The sequence below is a fragment of the Clinocottus analis genome, unplaced genomic scaffold (assembly GCF_023055335.1).
Source record: "Clinocottus analis isolate CAN_PGR_092001 unplaced genomic scaffold, fCliAna1.0.p SCAF_5, whole genome shotgun sequence".
Taxonomy (NCBI): domain Eukaryota; kingdom Metazoa; phylum Chordata; class Actinopteri; order Perciformes; family Cottidae; genus Clinocottus; species Clinocottus analis.
In genome coordinates this window covers 18,110,292-18,137,750 of record NW_027176207.1, presented here as the reverse complement: position 1 = coordinate 18,137,750, position 27,459 = coordinate 18,110,292, and the positions used below count along the sequence as shown (strand labels likewise).

General features: G+C 41.5%; 2 protein-coding genes across 5 annotated transcripts in view; one reads left to right on the top strand and one right to left on the bottom strand.

The window, feature by feature from the left end:
• The window catches only part of wwc1 (WW and C2 domain containing 1), a 41,574-nt gene extending 35,562 nt beyond the window's left edge, over positions 1-6,012 (bottom strand). Inside the window, exon 1 of the mRNA XM_068599985.1 lies at positions 4,811-6,012. Within this exon, the coding sequence (XP_068456086.1) occupies positions 4,811-4,929 (119 nt within the window). The 5' untranslated portion in view covers positions 4,930-6,012. The remainder of the gene's footprint in view (positions 1-4,810) is intronic.
• A 2,455-nt stretch (positions 6,013-8,467) lies between these two features.
• Positions 8,468-25,466, top strand: arl10 (ADP-ribosylation factor-like 10). 4 transcript variants are annotated; one of them, XM_068601198.1, is made up of 4 exons: positions 8,468-8,814; positions 13,532-13,715; positions 18,636-18,811; positions 23,088-25,466. In XM_068601198.1, the coding sequence occupies exons 1-4, from the start codon at positions 8,677-8,679 to the stop codon at positions 23,259-23,261; spliced, it is 672 nt and encodes a 223-aa protein (XP_068457299.1). In that variant the 5' UTR covers positions 8,468-8,676; the 3' UTR covers positions 23,262-25,466. The 4 variants fall into 4 exon arrangements, with proteins under 4 accessions (XP_068457299.1, XP_068457302.1, XP_068457301.1 ...); XM_068601201.1 differs by lacking the exon at positions 8,468-8,814 and adding an exon at positions 9,055-9,098; XM_068601200.1 differs by lacking the exon at positions 8,468-8,814 and adding an exon at positions 9,331-9,657.
• The last annotated feature ends 1,993 nt before the right edge of the window (positions 25,467-27,459 follow it).

Sequence of the window (27,459 nt, the reverse complement as noted above, 5' to 3'; positions counted from 1 at the left end):
ACTGGTCAGACATGTCGTCAAAGGTTTTCCTGGAAGTACAAGTTTGGCAGCAGGAAATATTTGAGCAATCTTAGACATCTTCTCTGAGTCTTCCTTTCCGAAGAAGCAGAGGCTGACTCACAGACCGCAAAAAAAACAATATGTGGTGTTTTTTTCCGTCCTGGCGTCTATGAATTGTTTTGTTTTTTATGAATCAACTTCTAGTTTGTAGTTACACGATTGCGAAACATAAAAGTCAGTTGAAGATGGTATATAAAATACATTAAAAGCTACAAATCCTCACTTCAGAGAAGCTGTAACCAAAAAAACCTAAGCTTTTTTTTTTCTTTTACCATGTCAGCAAATATTGAAGTTGAATTTTGGTCAATGTATCTTTTCAATCAATACTGAGTGGATGAACTGGGAATTTTTAAGGACTATTTCTAGCAATAGTTTTTAAATCTAAGGTTGTGTGAAGTGATGGGCAACTGCAAAAAAAACAAACACAAGATATATAAAAATAAATTCCAAAAAAGAGTGGGAGTTGAAAAAATGGCAATAAAAAGAGAGAATCCAGTTTATTGACTCATCTATAAATGAAGTGTCAGCACTTATGCTAAGGGGATGAATGGGCTGCCCTAAAAACAAGAATAGATGAAGAAGTAGATTCTATTTTCTCCCACAAGAACAAAAGAACACACTGTAGTAAAAAAAAAAGAAAAACTGGCTTTTGTGATGGAGAGAAGCATCAACGTCTGACTGCACCGGGTCGGTTTGGTGGGAACGCCTTCAGGTCCGTCTCACCGCCGTCTGCCTCGAACAAATCATCAGTTATGACACGGCCAGTTATGCATTAAAGAAACACTACACTACGCCGGCGACTGCTCGAGGTCCCGGTTAACAGTTTGCAAGGCTGCACTTTGACTCCGAGCACCTTGGCATGCGCTGAAAAGGATTTCAGATGAATCGGGCCTTTGCTTGGCGAGTTTGCGCGCCGCTCGGTCCTTCACGTCGGGTTTCAGGAATGTGTGGGCGTTTTTTTTCTTCTCTTCTTCTTCTTCAGGACTTTGTTTGGGGGTTCCTGCTCTTTCCCGCTGCCTCTAAGTGTCCGAGAGTAAGGCAACCAGAAGAGTTTCACTCAGAAAAAAAAAAAAAAAAGAGAGATTCTGCCACCGCTTTAGACTGCAACGACATGACGAATGTGTCTGTGAGTCAAAATGAATCGACGCCGCCAATGAATGAGCGGGTACAACACAATGTTGGGACGTGGCCCAACATACTAAAACGCTTTTATCCAGTTGCACGAGCGTCTTTTATTCACTTCGCTTGTTGTCGTTCTAAAAAGTAAAAGGAAGTCTTCTTCAATTGAGAAACCGAGAAAAAGACTAAAAACTGAGTTTTAGTCGGATTTGAAGAAAAAGCTTGATAATCAAATTATTCTCGGGTAGGTTCACATCTTTCTAAGTCTTCGAATAAAAAAGTAGGTTTCCCAATGTTTGCTGGCTTCAGCTACTTTCTCAAAGTTTTTTAAATTTCACAATTATGTGTCACATCGGCATATATCACACAACCTCAACGCAGTCTACGGCTGCTCAATTATGGCAAAAGTATGACGACAATTATTTTTGGTCAACACTAAATAAAGCTTTGTACGTTTTATCCAGGACAGTGCAGAAGCAGGGTGGCACAAATGAACTTCTTTCAACATCAACACCCTCATCTCATTACTTTAAAGTTCTTTTTCGCTGGAAAAAAACACAAAAACATTAAAAGGTTAACTGAAGTTACTGAACCTAAACCTTACGACATCAGAGCGGTGGCAATTCTTTTTAAATTGATGTTCAAGTCAGAGAAGGACATGGCAGAGCACTTTTAGCGGCTATAGACATATTATTTTGACACATAAGGAAAACGCAGTTATCAGCCATGTGAAGGTAAGAGGAACATTGTTTGAGAACAACAGCTGGGATTTGTGCGTTCCTATCGATGGGTTGATGACTGAGGAGCCGCAGCTCATTGTACAGTTGGTTCATCGCCCCTCTTGATAACAGCATGAACAAAACACACAAAACGTGGGTAAAATACAGAGACAGAGTTGACCTAATGCAATAAGTAAAGAATCCGTGTGTTCTCTCACACCAAACCGCCACACAGAAAGAAGAAGAAAAAAAAACCTTAAGCTTCCAGAATTCCAGACATAAGCCATTAAAGGGATTTGGTGTCAAAGTCCGAGGGGTCTTAAAGGAACTGGTGAAGATGAAACCCCCCCCACCCACCCTCCGCCATGAAAATCCGCCCTCCCCTATACACTGTGTTTTTGTACAAGCGGGACTGTGGCATGTAGAGCCGCATGCTTAGCACTCTAAGCCTATTACACCGATGGATTTCTTCAAGAGGGATGAGGAAAAAAGGTAACCCACACCTCCAGACCTGATTTCTGATCGCAGGAATGTAAGTGGAGTGGGGTGCATCCTGGGAGAAACACAGCGGAGAAGAACATAACCCTGACCGATGCCATCTGTCCAGACCGGAAACGTTTGGAACATTTCAGAGGAATCTTTACCTCATTGCCACCGTCATGTATACATTTTTGTCATAATATATCACGTATTCAGTGCTAAAAGCAACTATATGAGTGAGTTATTCATTAAAAAAATAAAAATCTCACTTTGTAACAAAGCGTTTGCTCATAACCTGTTAAGAAAAACACAGATTTTGATGACTGTAGCATTGTAACAGATGTCTAACGGGAGTTTTCTGAATCAACCACTCAATGTAAACACTATTGCACACTTCCAAAAAAAAAAAAATCAAAAATGCCCCTTAAAAAGTGAAAATTGTGAAATAGTGTAAATCCTGTCACATAACCCAGGAAAAGCTACAAGACGGACCTTGGGGTGAGATTGTTATCTCCACCCCCAAGTTGTCTGAAAGCAGAGAGAAAGATGGAACATGTAGAAAATGTACAAATACTCTAAATTAAAAAATAAAAAGCATGCACAAATCAAGGGGTAAAGCATAAATCTAACCATGCAGAGCGTAACTACATTCAAAAATAGCTCAACTCCAGGCTATTTCTTAAGGGTACGGTCTCGTGGGAGTTTTTCCCAGCAAATTCTCACATGTTCCGTCTCTAATGATTCCAACGGTTTATTCCCCGTCTCCCATTTCAGGGCTAATGAGACATCGCTTGTGAACGGCGCACACCGTGAGAAGGAACACCTTGTTTATCATCCCCCCTCAAGATGCTCGTAATGCGTTGGATTCACACACGCGGAGGATGTCGACTAGCTTCAAGGTTGAATTTAATTCAAACCAGGAAAGGTAGTTCTGAAAAACAGACATAATGTGTGCAGGGAAAATTTGCTGCTCGAGGTTCTCATTAAGATTCCCTTTTCTCACCGGCATTGTGCTGCTCATCACTCGCACTTTAAGCCTTCTCTCAATTGAAAAGTTTGAACCATTAAATAATTGGCGTTTTTTTGTTACAAAATGTACTTAAACTACTAATCTTCGCAGCTCTTCTTCACATCATGCAGAGGATTTTACATTTTGATTCTTTTCTCCATCATCACTTGTTCTCATGCACACCCGCATAAAGGTGTCCTGAAGATGACGTGTGATTGAGAGACTGCACCTTGAAAAAAGAGGCTGATGTGACAATATTCCTTGAGAAGAATAACACTAATAACACGAGAGAAAGCGCCCGTAGATGAAGGCGTGATGTAGATAAAGATTAGACTTCACGGGGAATGTTACAGCAGCACAAAGACGCGTTAATTCAATAAATGAAATAACTCGAGAGAGATGACCTACCAAAAAAAAAACAGAAAAAAATACATCACAATATTTTGGTGACATTGTTGTCCCACACAGCTTGCCCCCGGGATGCGACAGGTCATCAGAGCTTAGAGACCGTCGTGCTAGTTTCAGGGATAAACGAGCTAAACACGTGTGTCCGGTTTAAAAAAAATGAATAAAAAAAAGTGGTCTGACTCAGCATCTTCATCTGCCAAACAGTCTGGGGGGGGGTCGAGGGTGTTAAGTTGTGCAGAGGGTAAACGCGTATTCTTCTGCCTACTTAGGGTGACTATGCAGAACTATTCTTGGAATAATTGTTTCCGAGTAGTTTTTAAGCAAAGAAAAATCTGAGCGCTCTCTGGTTTCTGGCTGCTCTGATGTGAGGTTTGGCCTCCAACGAGTAATTGTCTGTAAATCTGCCGCGGAGAGTCTGATGATTAAAGTTATAGGTTGAAGGGGAAATAGTTTCTTCAGTAAACATGACAAACCACCTATTTGCATTATTTTAAGATATGAAGCAGAAGGTTTAAGAACAGCCTGGAAGGAATGATGTCCTGCAAATTTTTTAAACATTAATTCGGTGATTGATTCCTCGTTGTCCTTGTGTACAGTGCTCATTTAAATACACATGGACCTGCTGCTAATTGCAACAAAGGACCACAGGTGCAACAACTCCCTGAGCAGGGAAAAAAAAGTCCATCCATTTTTGTTGGGTTTGAATAATCAACAGTTCAAATGTACCAAATATCTTTAAATCATTCCACAAATTATACATTTGCAATCTGTTAAGGCTATGATTTATATTATTAATATTAATATTAATAATAATAAACACGTTATTCATCATTGTATTGTTGATGTGCATTCACGTGAACTGTCACCTGGACCTGCATACTCTCTGTATTTGCAGAGGGAAACACGTGTGGTTACTGACCAGCATCTGCAGAAGGTCAAAGGTCATCCATCTTTTTCCAATAGTGCCCTGCTACACAACATGCCTGATCACACTCACACACGCACGAGCTCCTACCTGTCTCTGGGGTCGATCCAGCTGGTGCACTGTTTAACGTGGTCAACGTAGTAGACTTTGCCATCAAAGTCCCTGGCTTCCTCCCAACCCTCAGGTAGTGGCAACTCCTTCCTTGGCATGTCAGGCGAGTCTCCATGTAATTAACTCCTCTCTACTCAAAATCATAACGAAGGGAAACCATCGCTTTTCTCTGTCATCATCTTCTTCACCACCACCAGCAGCAGCATTCACAGTATGGGCAGCTACTCCCAAAATCCCCGGTCTGATGCGGTTTGGATTAGGTCATAATAGTAATAATAATAATCCATAATAATCCACAGATTAACAAGGAATCAAACCTCAATGCGGGAACTGTTAAAAAAAAGAAAAAAGAAATTGAGGAGATAAGATAGTTCCAGCGGGCTGCACTTGTGCATCAAGTCATTTCTATGCGAGTGTCAAGTCATCAATATAAACACAACGGTCCCGGAAACAAAACTGGGTTGCTATGCGACTTGTTTTTCACAGTTTACGAGCGCACGTTGGGTTGTAACTTTTTTTTTTCTTTTTTTTTTTAAATGGAGTGCAAAACTATTTTAAACTGCCTGGAAACAAGTTTTTTTATTATTATTATTTTACTTTAAAGTTAACTAACTAAAATGATCCACGCTCCACAGAGCACGAACGGCGCTGGTCCACTTGCTGCTGCCGCTGCTGCTGCTCGTGTCTCAACGTAAACAGAAAAGCAGCTTCACGTCCATAAACCTTTCAGAAGGAAAAATATATATAATTTTTAAAAAGGAGAGTACTGTGTCCAACGCGGCGGATATTCACAATGAGAGCCGTCCAAGTGGCTTAAAAAAAATCCTCTAAAATCCCCTAAACTGGACTGGGCTCTTCTTCTCGCCGACAGGCCACCATGTTTAGCAGCAGTAACCGATGCTAACCGCCAGCCGCGGGGGGAACGAACAGTGTTGAACGCCGCGGAGAAAGAAGAAAGTCACAACCGAGACCCGCAGCAGTGAAACAAATACAAATATCCGGTGAATCCTACGAGAAACTTCTGTGTGATTTTGTTGAATGATTCGCTTGAAGCCGGACGGGAGGAGAAGCGGTGGTGGTGTCTGCGGCGGCGGCGGCGTCTGCGGCGGTAAAAGTCTTTCCCCAGTCCCGGTGACTTCAGCCGGTCGACCGCGCTGTCAAGTCACGTCACGTAACTTTCGCTGTCGCTTCCGGTTATCATTTCAAAATAAAACGTCTATTGACAAATGAAGCAGACGATGTTTCCGGTCACATTTTTTTTTCAGATTGAATACACAACGTTACACAATTGGGCTCTTTGACTATATTGTGGGTGATATCAACAAAATCGATAAAGATGAGTTATCTTCACGAAGTGGGAATCAATATCTATTCAATATGGCTCATGTATTACGACATCATTGACTATATACTATATGGTTTACTTTGTGTAAAGTGAAATCAGTGTTCATCTTTAGTAACATGTTTAGTTAAGTTTATCGCAGTTGTGTCCTCATTTTGTTTACTTATATCTCATCTTTAATTATTTGTATTATACATTTGTATGGATTACTCTGTTTGTTCATTGTATTTTTGTTTCATTGTGGTTGTGATAGTTGTATACAGTTGGACTGCTTTCTGCTTTCTAATCTGATTTGTATATACTTATTTATTTTCATATATACAGTGTTTTTTAGTCCTGCTGGCCTACACAAGGTTCTGTATTAACAAACTTTCAAGTCCACAGCGCTCTCTAGAGGTTAACACATTGAACTGCAGAATGGATCTTCTTAACTGCAACTATTGTCTGTACAGAGCAGACACATGAGCAGCTTGTTGACTCCATGACTTATGATGTAATGTAAGTGTAAACAAATAAAAGTGAAGGTGAGATGAAGTAAGGGGCCGTCCTAAAAGTGCATGCAAAATGTCCGAAGGAGAATATTTTATGGGATGATAAAATCATTAATTTGCAAGAAATAGTCTTAAATTTATTCACCATCTGAATTTCATTGTCCGTAAAGCAGTGCTCTTATGGTGAAGATGGTCTCTGAAGGAGACAGATGTCCTGAAAGATGCATATATTGTTTTATTTCATGTTCTCTACTGCGCAGCGTATGTTACCGCAGTGTTTAGCAGTGTGTCTGTGGTGTGATGAGGTTCAGCCAATCTGGCAACAAAAAAACAAAAAAAAATTCTTCAGATTTCTTTCTTGTGAATGTGTAACTTTAAATCTCTGTGAGGTTTTCTCTTGAGCATTTGTGAGTTTTTTTCCTCAGACAGTATCCACGTTTTTTCTTGAACTATTTCCTCCCTTTCCCAGCAGCGTAATTTGTTTTTGTTTAAAGCGACAATGACCCAAATACGCCGTGATATAAACTTCTCTAATTGCGTGTACGACCTTCTTCATGCAACATGGCTCGAGGACCTATTATGTTACGTTTTTTGAATTTTATATTTTTAAATCACAAGCACTTATGACTAACTTAACAAAGACACACAACCCACACGCATTCAAAAAATAAGAAGAAGAGAAGGAAAGGAAAAGGGGCATCTGCTCTTAACTTCATGGCAACCCTCCAGTGTTGTTTTCCTTGATGTTTGCCTTGCTCATCTTTGAATAGCAAAACAAATTATAATTTTAGTGGTAAGAGGAAAAATATGTTTGTTTGTATATATATATATATATATATATATATATATATATATAGATATAGATATAGATATATATTAATGTGATTTGAAGAAAATAAACTTCTGTGTTTTTTAGGATTAACATAAGCCTTTGTTTTTACGGAAATCAATTAGTAGGAGCCAGGACCACCCCCTTCACCGCCACACGATGTTACATTTGGTGTTATAATAATAAAAAAAATAGGATTTAATACATATATATACACATATATACACACATATACACATACATACAAACATGCATAGTTCAGTGTATGTGTGAGCGAGAGAGAGAGAGAGAAAGAGCCCGAGAGAGAGAGAGAGAGAGAGAGAGAGAGAGAGAGAGAGAGAGAGAGAGAGAGAGAGAGAGAGAGAGAGAGAGAGATTGCAAATAGTGTTCACTAAAGTTCAGCTGCTGGACACAAGGTGTCTCCTACTTCCAAGAAAAGTTTATTGTATGTGTTTCAAGTCTCACGTCACACTTATGTAAGTTGAATACTGGACCATGATTGGCTTAAGGGAGTTGTGACATCATAAATCCTGCTGGGACATCCAGGTGTTTACCTGAGATTTAGGGTGAACATGGAGAAGCTGGTGAAATCATTACAATTCCTTATTTTAAAGTAAATATTGTAAAATGAAAATATTTTAAAATCTTTTTGGGCAGTTAGTCCATACATTCACAACTTGTGTGGAAGGAATTGAGTCAAAGACCAACCAGGTGCAACATGAAGCTAAATAACCGTTTTCTCCTTTTTTATATATTTATTTTTTAAAAAGAAGCAAGTCTAACGAGCACTTGACTCGTCTCTCTCTAATTGCGCCATTGTTTCTCGCAAGAGTCCAGAGGACAAGCGAAGTTCACAAGCTACCCTTGAACGCGGCATTTCTCCCCCCCCCCCCCCTCTCTCTCTCTCTCTCTCTCTCTCTCTCTCTCTCTCTCTCTCTCTCTCTCTCTCTCTCTCTCATTGCGCGTCTCAATACCAAAACAAGCGGAGAGAGCTCGGTCACATGTGGCGCGTCCAGCGGCAGCAGAATCCAGGGGAAGGAGGAAGCGGCAGCTCGGTTGTCAACACTGTCGGTGTTCAGGAGGCAGAGACTCCCCCTTCCTCCTCTTCCTCCTCCTCCCTCGACCCCCACCACTCCGCGTCCAGGTTCCTCCGGCTCCAGCCGCCGATCGGTGCGCTCCACATATGGTTCTCCTCCGGCACATCTCCATCGCCCTGACCGCCGCCGTGGCTGCCCTGGGCTCCGCTCTCTTCATCGCCTTGAACTTCTTCTACAAGAGGCGGATATGGTCTCCACAGGCGGAATACTGCACGATCAAAGAGGTGACGCGGACTGTTTCCTGTCATGCTGTTCATGCTTTATGTCATTATAGTGTGTATGCAACTATTTAACTTGGACGTGAAGGTGGTGAAGAGATATTACATCTGAATGAATGAATGAATGAAGACAACACTGCAGAATTCTGATGACTGTGATAGTGGTGGTGGTGATGATGAGGATGGAAGGATGCTTGTTGAAGAAGTGGCAGTGCAAGTGGTGAAGAGTGAACGGTGAAGAAGAAGAGGAAGAATGATGCTGCTCATGAACAACTGATGTGCCGATGGTGGTATGCGAAAGATGATGGCTTTGATGATGTGAAGGCAATAATGATGACAATAGTAAATGTCAAAAATATGTAAATAAGTGGGGGAATAATGACGATGAAGAAGACTCACACAACGTTTGTTTGAAGTGGTGGTGACGAGGAAGGAGGTTTGGATGCCGGCCGTGATGATGAGGAGGAGGATGACGGCGATGACGCTTCCCATACGTTAAACAATAAGAGATGATATTGACGATGAAGATGATGTCTTTCATGGAGGCGAAACAACAACAAAAAAGGAGAGGAAGATGAGAATGGATGATGATGAAGAGGTTGACGTTAAGGAGTGAGCCGCAGCTGACGAAGATCCAGTCGGTACAATGACAATATTTATACAGAAATGTGGAAAAGTGAACTCGGCGGCGATGGGCACGATCACACTGATGAAGACGCCGACGCCGAAAAAAAAAACACAATGACAGCGATGACGGCGAGGTGGAGATGGTGACTAAAAGACGAGGCGGCAGCAGCCTTTAAAGAGGATGACGATGATGAGGGCAGGTTGATGATGTTGGACAAACAGGTGACGAAGGTGGGAAACATGCAACGGCTTCCCAAGTCTTTAAAATGTAACCCGGATGTGTGTTATGGCAGACACAGTCGAGGTCTTAATGAAGGACTCCTCAGCTGCAGCCTGGATTTTTTTTTTTTTAATGCGATTCGTTTGCGTGTCTACAATCTTGTTTCCCATTCAATCAGCTGCGGCCTGTAATAAGCTTAGCCCGCTTTATCTGGCTCCGTCTGTATTTAGAGGATAATGTTGTCAGTGTCTGCCAGCAGCTCGCTGCAGAGGGGAGAGGTGTGTGTGTGTGGGGCGGCGTAAATGTTTTCATCCCAGGAGTCACATTGTACCAAGAAGCATTGTAATCACGTTCTTCGGCTTCGGAGAGCAAGGGAGTTGACTGGCAGTGGCGCTTTCTTTTTCTTTTTTTTTTTTGACCTTGGGGAGTTTTCAGCAGGTGGGAGAGCAAGGCACAGGCTCATTTATGTAGGCGGCGAAAAAGAAACTAAGCGACCAAAAGAGCAGGAACAGACTGAGCTGCTGGGCAAACTGCGCGGGCAGCCGCGGGCCCAGAAGCTCACTGTCAGGACGTTTGCCCTCGGCGCCAGAGTCAGTTTTTTTTTTCTTCTTGCCGCAGATTCTTGGAAAAATTTAGATTTGACGTCAATTAAAATGGATGCAGATTGATCAAATCAAATCAGCAACAGTGGAGTTATCCTGACTTGTAGTGCCTGCTGTGGGTCAAGCTCCAAAAACACAGGAACTACACTCCCCAGAATGCAACCGGACGGAGCCTTCTCGTCAGATCCTCGCTGCCTGGTTGCCTTTTAAACTTCACACTCCCCGATCACAACGCCGGTCTTCTGTTACGAATTTACAGTCCAAGCCGAGATAACCCCGATGACGTCGCTGTGACTTTCAAAAGCAACATACAGCCAACACCACCACAAAAGCTTACTAATTAACACATATTTATTCATTTATTTTTTAAAGGGCAAGTGTTTCTTCAGTGTAGAAACACCTTCAAATAAGAAACCAAACTCGAGAGTTCTCCTACACGCTATGCCACATGGGAGAAGTTTAATTTGGTTGCAATCTGCCTTTTCATAAATAGACACAGCCACATACACTCGACCTTTCATCAGGCCAGCTGTGTTCACTTGCGTCCAGGTTGTATGCTAAGCTAAGACGCAAGATTTGCATCAATCGTCTCATTTCACTCTGGAAGTAAGAAAATAAGCACATTTATTGTACGTTAGACCACAGTACTTGGTTTCAAATTAAAAAGGCTCCGCGTTTGGCCACCGCTGTCGCTCTTGCTGCTTAAAAGCCGACCGCTGAATGCAAGAAGTTAAAGCTTTATCTGAGTGGTGTTTGAGAGGTGTTCAGTGTGCGAGGAAAAAAGAAACAGACGAGTCAGAGAAAATGGCATCCTTTAACAAGGATCTGTTTCCATCACCGCTCTCCTCAAAACGCAGTGCCACGTTTTCCATTCAGTGCTGCAGGCGAGCAGTGCTTTACTTGTGATGAAGCCAATGTGTTACAAAGAGTCTGATTCGCTGGAGTGTCCTTGAGCAAGACGTTAAATCCCCGTCAGATCCGGCGGTGTAGATCTGCAGATGAGCTGGGACTTTATCTTTTTCATCCCGCATGGAGCATCTGAAGCGGGGTTAGAAAAATCGAAAAGAAAGAGTGTGAAGTGTTTGAACTGACAAAGGAAGCATGAGATAAATGGCCAGCACGCTAGCTTGAATTGAAATGTCAGAGATCCATTTTATTAACCAAAGAGATGTCCAAGAGCCATACATTTTTTAAATAGTTTTAACCGAACGCTTTGGATGAACGTCTGCTGTGCAATACAATCATAAGAATGGAGCGATGCAGAGCAAATGTGCACAAATTCACCACTTTGCACAAATTCCATGCTGAGAGTGCTGCTGCAAAAAGAAAAGAGAAAAGAGAAGCGTTAGCAGCTGCAGAGCAGCTCAACGCTGTCAAGGTTTCGGGTTTGATCTCCCAGCGGGCCGCATGAGCGAGAAAAACACGGAGGCAAGCTCCAGATCCGTCAAAGCGGCCACGCTTATCTGATGTTGTGTTTACCCAGCAACGCTGGCCACAAACATGTCCGATGGAATTAAAATCCGACGGCGAAACATCACGGATTCTTTCGTCTGATATAATTAGAGCATCGTTGTTCTATTGACGCATGTGTCAAGAAATCACACAGAGCTGTATCTAAGGATTTGAAAATGGCCTCAACTCCTCTTTAAGGCTTGATCGTCAATCGACAGCGTGAAGCAAAGTGTGATGTCTAAATACAAGAAAGCTAAAAGTGATGCATCCCAGCTCCAAAAGGGCCTGATCTGAATTGCTAATAATCCTCCCCTGCCGTACATCGGCACGCGGTATGAATAACGACTAACCTTGCGTGACTTTTAGAAGGGGGATGACTGACGTGTGCAGGATCTCAGAGGGATCGTGAAGTCTCAGGTGCAAAGCCTGTGCGGAGGTTTTGTCAGCCACTTGTCTTTGTACAGAAACGGTCGTCTCAAAGAACATCTCTCTGCACGGTCGCTCTCATCGGACCCACAGATGCAGAAACAAAGAAGGGTTTCCCACGATGCTGCTCTTCATATCACGACTTTCACCTCAAGGGGTTTTCGCGGACAACGATTCGTATTCCTGAACATTCTTAAGTGTCTTTTGCACGCCGACGGTCGAGTCCCCAACGGTTTAATGCATTCAGTTTGATACATAATGATGAACCACTCTGTACTTGACTGTGGCAAATGGGAGGTGGGTCATCGTGAGTTCCAAATTCAAGATTTGCTTAAGAACATACCTCCGAAAGACCTTCGCGAGAGCTCGCACGATGGTGATCCAAACAGGCAAAGACCCGTACCAGTGTCTAGTGGCATGGATTTTTGTTGAGAAACTAAACTTCTTCCTCGTTGTCAAGTTCTAGGACTACAAGGGAACCAAGAAATACTGGTGGAATTTCAAGGATTATGTACAGGTCCACATGGGGGATGAAAGGCCTAAGACCCTTTTCATGGTTGCAGCAAAGATGCTCAAAGTGTCAAGACAGTAGAGTCAGGGTCTGTCCTTCTTCAGGGGGAAATAAAGGGACCACAGCATGCCCTGGACGGAGATGCTAACGCAACGCCTCCTGCCACTAATGACCGAGACCCCAAACACCTATCTGACAGTGCTGACACAGCTCAGCTGTGTCGCGATGAGGATGATGAACGGCAAATATATGGACTTAAATCACCTAAGGGGATCTGGTCGGTAGCATGAGCGACATCATGGACCAGTCCAAGCTCCAAAGATTTCAGGTCCTATCAAAATTCCCTTTGCCAAAAGGTGAAAAATGTCCCAATCTTTAAGATGCACGATGCAATACCTGTCTCTCTTACGACGCCAGAAACTGCCGTTCTATCTCGAAGGAAAGGTCACAGAGATGGAAGAACGCACCATCAACCTCAAAGAAGATGTTCAGGCTGTGGAGGATCAAGAAAGCCCAATGAGACTACCCAATCAATATTCAATCAGGGCTACAAACAACTACGATCTATCCAGTATGTTTTATAATCTTTATAACGTGGTATAATTGTGGATCTGGCCCATGAATCACTCGGTGTATTACAATTCACATAGCCAACTGTGGATTTCCTGTTCTGTGGTGTGTAAATAGCGCTGTGTTTGGCGCACGCCAAAGCATTTACACTATTAATCATATTTGTAACCCTAAGGCAAGCCAGCCATTCTTCCATATCCTCAACTTCTCTTAACTGAGCAAATAACCCCCCATTCAGTGTTGAATAAATGATGTGTGTTTAATTTTTCTTGCATCTACTCTACATTACTGAACATGTCTGCGCTCTGCCCGCAGGAGGAGGAGGAGCGCGGCAAGCGCCAAGTCCTGGTCCTCGGGCTGGACGGGGCCGGGAAGAGCAGCATGCTGCAGGGTTTGACTCCCGGGGAGTCGGCAGCTAATAGGGGCCGCTGCCGGCCCACCCGCGGCTTCAACTTCATAAGCCTCAACGCCCCCGCCTGTCAGCTGGACTTCCTGGAGAGTAAGACTTCTTTTTTTTTCATCATCCCTCGAAATACTCGAAAAACACTGCCGTCAAGGGGTAGTTACTGACGTATTTTATATAAAAAATATCTTAAGGTTGCGTTAACCACACACACACACCTAATTTCAGGCATCCAACAAAAACCCATTCAAAAAAGCGTATCCAATTTGTTACAGGGAACTAGAAGTGCAGGAATGCCGACTCATATCCAGGTTTTTGGACTCATGCCTGAAGCACTCTTTTCTGTCATGAACTTAAACCTGCAATAACATTTTTTTTTACTTTTCCACAACCAGCAGTGACAAAGCAACATGATTCATTTGGAGCCTTGTTGTGTTTTTGTCCACCTGAGGATTGTTATTCCAATAGTCTCTCTCTTTTTGCTCCGTGTTTGGTCTCCACCAACCCCCGAAGGTAGTATCTGTCTCTTTAGCTGTTAAATGCTCCACTTTGTTCACCAGCGTGTCTCTGTGTCTTTCTGCCGTTTGCTGCTGAGCAGGTAGTGCAGTGGGTTTTTACAGCCTTTTCTCCAAAAACTATAAAGGGGTTCTTAAGGACCCAGGTCGACCATTCATCGACCTGCATGTCTTTTATTGTTTCTTAGCTGTGATTGAGTGTTGTGCACGCATCGTAAAAGCGTCAACATTTTATAATCTTCGTATATTTAATCTTAATTCTGTTTTTAGGTTTGTTTTAGTTTAACATCTGCCTCTCGGGACACAGATGGAAAATAGCCTCTTGGCTTAACTCCGGCACATTTAACAGAAATGTTTTTCATTGATGTGCACTAACCACTTATTAAATAAACCATTTGAAGGGATGCAGTATGACAGGATGCAAGAATTGATTCGACAAGCTTTATTTCAGGCAGATTTTTACAAAACACAAACGGTCCAGGATTTGCTTACGGGGGGAAAATCCAACAGGAACAAAAGGAAGCTGAGGCAGTTCTCGTGGTCGGGGACAGAAGGATATGGCGGGGAAGTCTAAACATGTAGAGTCGGTAACGGGAGAGCAATCGGACGGGTAATTGCTGGAGGGTCTGGCATAAATGCGGAGAACGGACCTGGCAGTGAGTGTGAGTGAAGCTGGGGTTTGTATACTAGAGGGAGTAGCTGCAGGAGAGCAGGTGAGAGTGATAGAGCTGACGAGATGGGCGTGACTAACAGGTGCAACGAAGGAGCTGATTAGCTGCCAATAAACTGTAAAAGAAGAAGGAGCTGATCAGCTGAGTGCAGCAGAGTGGGCAGGTGAGACTGATAGAGCTGATGAGGGGAATACAGAAGGGAGTGAGTGCAGAAGAGTGGGCAGATGTTAGAGTTTTGAGGGTGAACCGGATCTGTGAAGTTGTGGCCCAGACACATTCACAGATAAACGATGAGCTGGAAATCCCTCTAAAGCTCCGTAAAGCCGAGGGGAGCTGCAGATTCGGGTGATAATTCTCTGTGAGTTCATTAACCTGAGCATCCCCTTTCGCATTGTCCTTATTGTAATCAACAAAAGGTGGATTATAGCAGCTTTAAGGGTTGATGGGTAACTAAGTGGTGGTAAGTATCATCTGAAATCCGGGACGGGCAATGAACTGATCCGTCTGATCCAGAGTTCAGTTGTTGGCCACCAATCTTCTCCCTGGAAGCTCGCCACATACATCATTGCCAACACAGCGGCTCTCTGACACTCGCTATATCGTCCTTATTTGTTCAGTTACCATGGTTTCTATTGGAAGAAGTGTGAAAGTTCAACATCTTACAGAAAACCTGAGACACTGGAACTGTGGGCCTTGTTGCCACACAGCATTGCATTTAGTTCAAATCAGAATAAGCTTGATTGGTATGAATACACAGGTTACTGTTTTTTCCTTCTCTCTCTCTCTTTGTACAGGCAGCAATGCATTAAAATGCAGCTAAAAACAAGGACACCAAAGCGTAACAAGAGTAAAGAAATAAGCTCAATGCATGTAGGAAATACAGCAAGGAACAATGACATACACTGTCTATAAGTCAAACTGTGTGATTTTTCAAACAGTAATGCAGTATTGCAATGGGTGCAAATATGCTGAATTATTAATGCATGGTGGATATGTACTGCATATATGCATGCAATGAAATGCAGAGGAGATAAAAATCACACAGGTCTAAGAAAAAAAAAAACAAGCGGGTGAGTTCAGTTAGATTGTATCCACACACAAACTCATAAATCCTGCTAATGAGCGTTCCTCTGAAAGCAACGCCGCTGCACTAAAAAGAAAATAAACCACTTCGCTCTTCATTCAAGACCGTCTCAGTGCGAGACAGTCGGCCTCAGAGGGAGTTTCTGTGGATGTATTCGTAGGAATGTGTCACGCTCAGCGGCTGATTTATTCATGATCTGAACACGGGGGTCGGTGGGCGCCCATATAAAAAAAAAAAAAAATCCTTTCTCATCTTCTGAAAGTCAGAAGGAACACATGTCACCGCCCACTCACTCCGAGTGCTTCACTGGCCCGGCGCGGTTCAATGTTGGAGTCTTTGTCTCGCTTGACGTTGACGCAGCGGCACGTTGACAGCTTATTGCACGCTTACAGGCATCGGGAGCAGTGCAGTGCACAGGGGCTGGGTGAATACCAGACGAGAAAGAGAAAGATCATCAGATCAGTTTGGGAAGTAGTTTCAGGCTTTCAGCAGCTGGCATTTCAGTTTGTGCTGAAGGGAACAAAAGTCGGTGCCTATATTCTTAGCTTCCCTATTTAATAAGACACTCAAGTGTCAGGACACTTTGTGCTAGTTGGCTTTCATCTCTCCATCTCAAGATCACAAGTTCACAGCACGGATGTGTTTAAACGGAGGCTATTATTCCATGATAAAATATACAGATATTATGACATTAAGATTATTAAATATTCAGAATTCCCTTTTTTTGTTGTTGTTGTTGTTGGAAGGAAAAGATCAGTTTCGACAAGCCACACTTATACAACTTTTGTCTTTAGATATTATGGATTTCAAGATTTGACGCAAACTGTTGCCAGACAAAAAAAGTCTTTTCTTCAAGGTTACATAAGGGATTTGGGGGGAAGACACAAATCAACAGGGAAGCAGACTTTGACACGGCACCATAACACATGTTGGTCTTCTTGGGATTCAGCGTATTTTGGGGTCAAAGTCAAATACAGTTGAACTTTGGCTGCAAATCATGTGAGTAAAAAACAACTTGTGTTTTTCGAATCTCCATTAAAAACATTGTTTTTGCCCCTCGAGATTAGAACTGCGGCTTAATTTCGATATTTGTATAAACATCCGCATCACTCACACCCGTATGACTCAGCCTCGGCTGTGTGTGCTCACGTGGGTGTGTGTGTGTGTGTGTGTGTGTGTGTGTATAGTAGGGTGCCCCGTGGAGCGGCATCCCACTGAGCTCCCTCTGCATGTTAAAATGCAAGCTGCTCACGCCGCTGAGCTTCAGGTCCACCCTCTGTATCGTATCAGGTAAACAGGTATTTATTGCTGCCACATCACATCAGCAAAAGGTACGCCGCTGCCCAGTTTCCTAGCAACATTCCCCATTAAGTCCGTCACTAATGAATTCTCGCTGAGCTGTGCAGCGCTGAAATTCGAAGGCGGCGAAAAAAACCCGCCGGTGTGCGAGTAGGGATTCGGAGGCCGGTGCTCATTATAGCAGCGCGTCGGTTCTCCACGCACAGCAGTATTGTGGGAAGTGTTGCAAATGAAAGCCTTCACTTACTATGAAAGTTTCACCCCAGCACTGAAGCTGGGAACGACGTGTTCTCACAAAGTGTGTGTGTGTTTGTGAAGTTCCCGTGGCTGTGTGTGGTGGAAACAGTGACTGGACCTTATCGTGCCGCGTTATCAAATCACAACCAATCAGTCAATGAAGTGACTCATTCAACCACCAGAGAAGTGTTTGTGTCAACAATCTACAAGCAAGTTGTCACGTGTTTATAGCATTTGAAAAAACTGATTGGCCACCTGCCTTCAAGTAACAATTTCTATGCCATTATGAAAAAGCCATCCATGTGAGGATGAACACTTATCTGTTCACACGCTGATGTAACCTGAGCTCACACGTGTCTCAATCTCTTATCGCTCAACACAAGATTGGCCTCTTTCCAAGAATCTCAGAGCCTCTTCCCAGTATAACCCAGCTGAACAGTACAACAGGATAAACGTGATAAGCTTTGACTTGAGTTCTTACTTTACTTCCATGTTTGAAACATGGCGACACAGATGATGCTCAGCATTTGGTGACAAGTCAAATCAATACTGACACAATTTTCCACATTAAAAAAAAAGAAATAAATGAGAGAATAATTGTTACAAGATGAAGATTTTTTTGTGCAAAGTAAACTACAAAAAAAAGAAAAAAGAAAGGGCAGTTCTCAGAATGTAAAAAAAAAACAGAATAAAATCTACTAAATAAATATAATAAACCATTAAAAAAGGGGTGAAAAAAGAGCAGCGCTGTTAAATTCTGCCTAAAAGGCTCTGTGACATGTCATGTCCGAGGCAACAAGACAGGGAAAAATTAATCCAGTCAATTTCTCCAGTATGGAAACGTGGATATAAATAATAAGTGCCGTCTTCGCATATTTCATCCCTCAGTGAATCCCTAGATTAGTGATTTAATTCGGTCCGGTGCACATCTGAAACGAATATGTGGCCAATTTCATTAACGGAAGACCTCCAGCCGCTTGCTTATGTAATTCTATCTATCGATCGACCCATTTAATGATTCAAACTTCTTCTTTACTCAAAGGACATAGAACACATCTGCGGCATTGAAATGCCCATGAGCAAGGCAATCAGTCATCCATGTGAGGCGGTTTATTTCTTGAGCTGATTCTTGCAGGGGAAAGTTTCTTTTCAAAGCAGAAAGTCAACAACATTTTATGATGCATGACGTTTGTGTTTTTCTCTGCTGCAGTCGGTGGAGGGGAAGACCTGCGGCGGTACTGGTCGGACTACCTGAGGAAGACTCACGTTCTGGTGTACGTGGTGGACTCCTCTGACAGGAGCCGCCTCCCGTTGGCGAAGGCCGAACTGCACCGCCTGCTCAGGGTGCAGCCCCAGCTGCCCGTGGTTGTCCTGGGAAATAAGCAGGTAACGTAACTTACATCCCGGCTAACCATTTTCCAAACCTTGTCGTTGTTGCGCTTTTTGCTTTTATTAAAATGGATCTGTATGTGGTGTTAATTTTCTAAAACTTTAAAAAGATAAACTATTAGCAGATATAAATAATGGATGAACTTCAAGTCAAAATTGTTAGCATAACCTTTACGGATGTGTATTGTTGTAGTTTAAGTCTGTCTGTAACTTAACCCCACAGGCTGACATATATAGCTCACGTGGCGACCTGATAACGACATCCCAGCCGACGGCATTGTGGTTGAAGCAAACCTTCCGGTTCCCCCTGAGGCTAATGCAGCTAGCGCTACCTCTGCTCTGTTGTTTGCACTGTTAGCGCCATTCAAACAAGCCCAAAGTGAGACGGGAGTACAAAGAAATAGTGTCACATGAGGTCAAAAATAATAACTAAAGTGCTCAAAAAAAGGGCTGCTTTTCGGAGCGAGTACACGTTCCCTCCTCAATCACCCAGCAGTGATGATCCGGATCGTCAGGCTCGTGAAATAAACATTACTACATTTCCTCCTCAGCTCACATTTCTTCTCCCTGATTGTGGAATTATACATGACCCTCCGAGGGAAGCAGGAATATTTGTCATATCTACTGTCAGAGTGCTGCAGCTTTTATCCCCTCAGGAGAACACAGCTCGCAGTAAAAGCGAAAATATCGAGATAATAACTAATTGTTAGGTCATATATACAGAGTGTGTGTGTGTGTGTGTGTGTGTGTGTGTGTGTGTGTGTGTATATATATATATCCACACATACATGCTTTTTTTAGGTATATATATATATATATATATATATATATATATATATATATAAAATACTATAATACATTTTATATAATATTTATATATATATATTGTATATGTATATATACATGTATTTATTATATCAAATATATTATAGTATTTTTTTCTATAATATTTTTTTATACATAATATATATATATATATATATATATATATATATATATATATATACATATATACTTTTTTATGACATAAATATATATTATATATTTTTTTAATATATAATGTATTACATATTTCATAATATTATGTGTTCAATACCTACCTAGGTTCAATACCATACCTAGGTTCCTATGCACAGCTACATCCACTTGACCTGTGGGAGGAAGTTTCCTATACGTCCCCCAAGGAGCAATCTCAGGGAGACGAATCTCAACCACGGGAGAATGTCTCAACCTGGCATAGCATGAGCCATATGAGATGGGACGGTAGTGATGCTAGTCATCACTACAAATATACAATATGTGCATGTGCTATTTATAGCACTAATTGCAAAAACATTCACAGTCATGGTTCAGAAAAATTGTTTCCCTTCTGTTTTTTTTTTTCTTTTGCTCCCTTAAAAAGTACAAACATGTTTAATATATTCGACAGCTCAGGGTAACTTCACAGAGACTATTTTCACATTTCAAAACGATATATTTTAAAAGTTATTGTCTTTAATATCGCTGAGGCAGGTGCCCCATGGAATTGTGGGTAATATTGATGACCAATTAAGTTAGGCCATTGTAAATATGGTTGTATGAATAATTATCATAACATATTCATAAACAAGTAACTTGAGTCAGTAATGTACAGAGATTAATGAGATGGACCACACACATTTCTTCCAACCACAGCTGCCACTGCAGTGCTGATTAGGGTTTTTTTAGGACCAGTTTTGTCGGTTTGTTTATATTCGAGTAGCAAAGCGCAAAGAGAACTGAGATTCCGTGTAGCGCTAAGCTAGTTTAGCGGTTAGCGCTAGTTGTGGAGCTGGATTACTGCTTGGTTAGCGTTAGCTCGCTCCCGCTAGCTTAGCGGTTAGCATATCTGGTTTAAATGCAAGATCCTTTGTGAGTTTGTTTATTGAATGACATGATGGAGCTTTTAGCCTGTGCATATTTTGTCAAGGGGCTTCTGTCAACATTTGAGTTGTTAGACTTAAACTGTTCCCCGTGACTCTTTGGAGGTCAGGTTTTAGTGTATCTGGTCAGGATATGACTAAAAACTCTGCTTGGTTAAAATTAACCTGGTCGGGTTTTTTTTTTCTCACAACAAGTGGGTTAGACGAGCTAGAGTACCTGGTCCATAACTTCAGTCAAAATGATTATTATACAGCCACGAAAGCTTACTGCAGTTACGAAAGCTCACTGCTTTCCAAGACCTGATAACAGTGAGACGTAAGTACAATACTTTCTACTTTATTAGACTTTATTGATATGGTGCTTATAAATATATATATATATATATATTTATATATACATATATATATATATATATATATATATATATATATATATATATATATATATATATATATATATTAAAAGTCAGTTTTATTGTCAATTTGACATATGGGCAAACATACAGAAGATTGAAAGAGGACAGTCAGACAGTGGAGCCTTGTTGTTAATATGTTTAAATCATCTAAAGTTATAACAATACACTATTTATTATGACTATGTTAACCAGCTGACTTTGCTGCGGTTTAAACCTGTTATTCATGTGGTATTAAGCTCCTGGCCGCTACATGAGCGATGACTGTTTAATGCACTGTTATTTTATATAATATATGATTAATAACGCGTATTTAATTCACTTGTATAATATATATATATATATATATATATATATATATATATATATATATATATATATATATATATATATATATATATGAACAGGTCTTGTACGAACAAGACCTGCCTTTGACACGTTGTGCACACGACACAGGTGAAATAAAAGAAACAATGTCCTCAGGAGGAGGATTTCTCTTTGACAGCGATACTGGCTCTCACCCACCACACTGCTTTGTTCTCTGCCTCGGCACTCGCTCTGTTTGAAACGGCACAAAGGATGTTTCCAGCAGAACCTGTGTGCTGGAGAAGATGTGGCAAAGAAACGAGGCGGTACATCTCGAGACTCCAGCCGGGGCGGAATGGTTTGCGTAGGAGGGCGGCGTTAAATTCACCGTCTTCACGAACAAACTTTAATCATAATGTGGGTAACCAACATTTGAAAATGTGGCATCTAGTCATTAGTAATGGTAATTTTTGAAGTATGTAAGTTTAATGGGGATTTTATTCAAGCTTGCGAAGTCAAATCAGCTTTTGAGGTGGAATACTATTGTTGGTTATGTCCAGTTTGTACTGCAACTGTTTTTTTTCTTTCTTTCGGATAAAATGAAACGGTAAAACCAAGTTACAATCAAGAAAACATACAAGTATGTAACACTTATGTTGGCTTGAAAGGCTCTTAAAGTCGTAGCTTGCCTCCTCCAGGACAACTGGCATCTGCTGGAATTCACAACTGATTCCAATTATAACCCAGTTGTACTGTATTTTTACCAAACTGTGGCAAAATGTATAGTTTGTTTGTTGATAGGACTGTTAACTCTTTTCATTTGTCACCAGAAAGTAGCTAACCTCGCTAGCAACAAAAGAAAGCTACGTATTTGATCATAGTTTGAATGAAATGAAATGAAAAGTACTTTATTAATCTCCAAGGAGAAATTTTTTCGGGTTTGGGTTAACACAAGTTTGGGTTAACACAAAAAAATTAATTTGCCAAGATATGTCAAATACATAGCTTTGTCGGGCATTTGTCTCCCAGATAAGTTTACATTAGTCTTGAGCGGCAAACGCAAACAAACTATGCAAAGAGCTGTGTATTGAGTCATATGTTAGCAAACACTAGCCATAAGCATCACCAATTTAATCCATGTAATTTTCACCAAAATGGAGCAAAACCACTGTTGGGAAACAGATTACCTTTTTTGTTACTAACGTGTTTGGATGAAAATGAACTGAACTGGGAACATACCGATCTTACAGTTGGGACTGTACAAGCTTCAATAGATAATGTTATGGTCATTTTACTGCCGTTCTATGAACATATGTGGGGTCCATACATTTTTACACAAAAAGCCATGGTGAACAGAGACTTTCCATTAACAAGACTCATATCCGTCGTACCATAGATGTTTATTGGCTGATACATAATTCCAAGGCCATTTCATTCATAAAGGACATTTAATTAGTTGTACATTAAAATGCATACAGCGACAACTGATAACATTATAATGAATAGACTACATGAACAAACCACAACATTTTTTTAATATTATGAAATATGTATATATGTACAGTACATTGTAAATAGTTTTTCGTCCTTAGAAAAAAAAAGACCAATAGTTGTCATACAGAGTTTAATTAACTGCTTTCTCCCTCGTCACAGGATAAGCCCAACGCTGTGAGCGTGTCGGAGCTGCATGAAGCCTTGTCTCTGGGCTCCGTGACCGAGGACAGGAAGCTGTTCCTCTTGGCCGCCCAGCTGGGCTCTGATGAGACCCTGAGGAACTCCTGCCGAGGCCTGGACACCTTCCAGGACCTCCTGCTCCAGCTCGTCTGATCTCATCTCCTCCCCTAAAACACCCCCCACTACTAGAGAAGAAAAGTAGGATATGGAGGGATGGAAACAAAGCGGTGGCTAAAAAGCAATCTCCCTCCTCCTCTCCCTCCTCATTGTTAAATCTCTGGCGTATTTGAGGCAGAGGAGGAGGAGGAGGAAGAGGAGGATGCTAAAAGCTGCGGGAACTGTGGCAGAGAAATCACTGAAGAAGATGCCAAGACGGAGCGCAAAGCCCTCCTCGTCTTCCTCCTCGCCCCTTTTCCAACCACAGTTTGTTTCAGAGTCGTTAAAGTCGTACTGCTTTCCTCCGACTCGCCTTACTCACCGGAGAAGAGGAGGTGCAGAGCGAGGAGGACAGAATGACGAAGTCCCCCACCTACCGATGATTCAGGTTTTGGACTCGTCTGAATGTCAAACTGTGACGGGTTTATTTAAGCATGTAGATCACACTGTATATAAACAGGAATATGTCGCGTTTGTAGATCCATTTGAAGAGTTTGTCTAGTTTGCTGTTTACTGAAAACCTTTTTGTGTGTGACCGGAGAAGGTAATATCCAGGGCTGCCAGGTTGGAGCCCCGGGGACTAATACTTCACCAGCTCGGTCGTTTAACCGACTGGGTGTTTAGGAGGTAATCGCAAGTGAGCTTTTCTGATATTTAAGTAGATTTCACGAGGGTATTTAAAGGGACCTTCCCTGACATTTTTGAAAAACCTGTGTTATTTTTCGTGTCAAAATTCGCGACAGGCTGTGAGAGAAAGTTTCTTCTTCTATTCCACGAGAAAGTATTTTAAGCTTCTCCATTTGAAAGCGATTCCTCTTTGGTTGTACGTTAAATCCCAACAAAAACTACACAAAACTACAGTTACATTTCTCAAATATCCGCTGAATAGGCATCAAATTTCTTCAGACGACACTTCCTACTACTATCTAGACAACCAGGAGTCATACAAGGTGAATGTTCAAAAGGAAGAATTAGAAGCTAAAGATCTATTTTAATAAATTCTTTGCCTAAATCATTGACCGTTGGACTCGGACTCCGAATCCTGTTTTTCCCCAAAGTTATTCACATACTGAATGCATATTTTGGAATTATCGCATTAGAAAAGCTGTGTTGCATAAGGTGGCTGTTGTAGTTTTCAATGAAAAGTTGATGCGCTGAATTCTCAGGTAGCGAACATTTAACTGGCACCGTTGATCAGCTGACTGCGTTTTCCCGGCAGCATAAAAAAATGTTAAACATGCCGGATTGAAACAAATTTCTGAAGACCATCATTGTTCTTGTAAAGATGAGCTCGATGGCCAACTGAAAAATTCTGTCGTGGATTTCCAAATTGGAGAATTTGCGCGTATTGCGTTTTCTCGATGAACCAACTAATAATCGCATAGTGAATGGAAACAAGCGTGCATTTGCAATTTCTTTTTCAAAACTTCGGTTCAGATTTGTGGAATTGTGAAACTTGGCTTCAGGCGTGAACTAGTGTGCAGTGAAACACACATCCTTGAATGTATAAATGCAGAAGTTAAAGCGCTGTATTTGAGTCAAATATACCTGTGCACATAAACTGGAATTAGCTCAAATCTAATCTTTAATGCTGCGCGTGTGTTTTGCTTCTGACGCACACGTTTGTAATAAATGTGAAGTTTTATTCCTTTTGATGTACTGTAATTCTGCAGTATTGTTGTTTTCACAGTGACCAAGAGTTCAGTGGATTGTTGTGTGTACATTGTCATTTTTGTTTTTATGTGTTGTGTAGATGGAACTGTCGGGTTGGAATTTATGCATGTCTTTAAGTTTTGTTATTCTCTTTTAAACGTTATTAATGTGTCGGCTGCAGTTTCTTAAACGGAAAATGTTCATCTGGGTCACTCAGACTGAGTATATGGGTAAAAAAACTAACACAGTATAAAGTCTTTAGTGTCTCCAGAGGGAGCTGTGTGAAGGCTGATAAATGTCCTTAAGTGATGTCACTTGAGTCAGCGTCAGTTGGGCCTGAAGACTAAGTTTGAAAAGGAAAAATATCGTTTAGCGATGAGTCAGAAGGAAGTGAGTTCACCTCTGCTGCCACGCTAGAGGCTCGATGCTAACATCGGCTGCGACTAGCGTCACACACCCGAATCTCTGAGTGAGCTGTCGGCGGTCGAGTTGCATTGTGGGTATGGGACGTGCCGGGGTTTAATGAGGAAGAAGAATGCCTGGAATTTTTTTTAAATCTCTAGTTCTTCTTTTTTTTTTACTGTCAATGTGAGTCCAACAATGTTTTAGGAGTGAGATTTGACGTCAGTCTGTAATGAAGTGTAGCTTTAAAAAAAAAAAAAAAATTGTAATCTTGTTATCGCATTAGGATTCAAATCTATTTTGCATGGAAGACCAGATAGGGGGAAAACTGGACATATGTGGAGAGAAGACATGTCAATAAACATAGTTATGTACTCAACCTATGTGTTTACAGTGTGTACTCAAACAGCATGGATGGATCCAGACGATAACACCGATAGATAACATGCACAGTCTGCTGACTGGGCATGTCAACGCAAACACAGATAACAATCTGAGCCTGACTTCACTTTTTGTGGGGCAGAGTTCAACAACTGGTGGAACAGGAAGCTGTTTTCCGCTGAGATGTCACTGAGTTTTTATTGTTTTGGCGGCTGAAATGACATGCTAAAACGTGAATAATGTAGAAGGTATTCACACCATAATAATGTTAACCTTACATTATAATGTTTCAAGGGTTGCAAAATATTGAAGGGAGAAACTTTCCATAGTAATTAACGGGAATTCATCTGGGGGAATTCATCCGTTTGTCTGCCAAGTCTGTATTTTTCATATGCAGATAGAAACAAACCTTTCACCATAAAAGCAGATATAGTCCATTAAATTTCATTACTGCGTGAAATGTCGCCTGTGTTAAGCTAGCTAGCTAGCAGGTTAACAAATGGGGAAAGTTAACAATGGTAATAGATTTCTAAAATATATATTATTAACTATATAAATATAAACTCAATCATCATGCTCAATCAAGCTACATCCAACACTGAATGTTTTTTGCTAGCTAGCTGCTACAAACATGTGTACTTTGCTATAGACCACAATCTGCTGGTTAACTTGAGATATCATACAAAATATTAGATAATTTTACTGCAGTAATATTCACTGCCTGCCGTCCACATTCTTTAAAGTGCTTCCTGAGGGTCCGGCACCAGAGCAAAACAGCAAATGTGTAATTTTATTTTGGTAAAAGTTCAATGGCAGATCTTCGTCAGCTGTTCCTTTTTCAGCAAAATGAATCTAAAACTCATTGATATATACAAGTACACAACATATTCCAGTACATGACAGATATTGAGGAACATCTATTGTTTTGCATGGAGTTTTAGTAAAAATCCATGTTCACAGCTGACGTCAAACAATCGGATACCTCCAGTCTGCGCGGCTCAACTTTCCTCCCTTCCCCCGTCGACGCTTTCCCTCCACGGTCAAACACACGAGTCACAAAAAAAAAGCCGCAAATGATTGACGAGAGCAGACAAGGTCAACGCGGCCGATGGGGGTCAAGCTATTGTTTTGCCGTTAGCTTGTGCAGCGGATAATCTGAGACAACAGCAGCAGAAAAATAAAGATAATGAGTTCAAGGTTCACCAGACGGCAAGCAGGGAGATAAATGACTGCCTTGGTTTCCCAGAGTATGAATCCTCATGACTTTTCCTCTAGTGAGGTTGCTTTTTCAGATTCGGACTGAAATGTTTCAAACATCGGATGGATTGCCCTGAAATTTTACACATTCTTGGGTTAGCTAACTTCCTAAATGTCAACGCTAACGAGAAACCGCCAACGGGGTCTGATTAGAAGAGGCTTGTTTCCACTGGTGGATTTCTCCTAAAGAAAGTCAATTTCTAAGACCATAATTATTTTTTTGGTTTTCAAATGACTCCATCCAAAGACCGAGTGCTTCTCTCACTGTGACGTCATTGAGCCGTGACACACACACGCTCAGGCCCAAAGAAAGTCAGGTAGCAAATGTTTCATACGGTTAAAAATAGAAGTTCCCAGAATAGGGAATCTAATTACTGACCTGGTGCATGTTGAGGCCGATATAAAGGAACAAGGTTACTGCGGAGCGTCTTCAATGTATTCCCTTAATTACCCGAGTGGCCCGGTAAAAGTGTGCTGTTTTTGACCTCGAGGCCCGCTGTGC

What these genes read in the sequence shown, in the direction of transcription:
- arl10 (XM_068601198.1), top strand. Translation starts at nt 8,677, where the DNA reads ATGGTTCTCCTCCGGCACATCTCCATCGCCCTGACCGCCGCCGTGGCT. An exon ending in TCAGCTGGACTTCCTGGAGA is followed by an intron (nt 13,716 to 18,635) that starts GTAAGACTTCTT and finishes TCTCTGCTGCAG; the next exon opens with TCGGTGGAGGGGAAGACCTG. An exon ending in TTGTCCTGGGAAATAAGCAG is followed by an intron (nt 18,812 to 23,087) that starts GTAACGTAACTT and finishes CCCTCGTCACAG; the next exon opens with GATAAGCCCAACGCTGTGAG.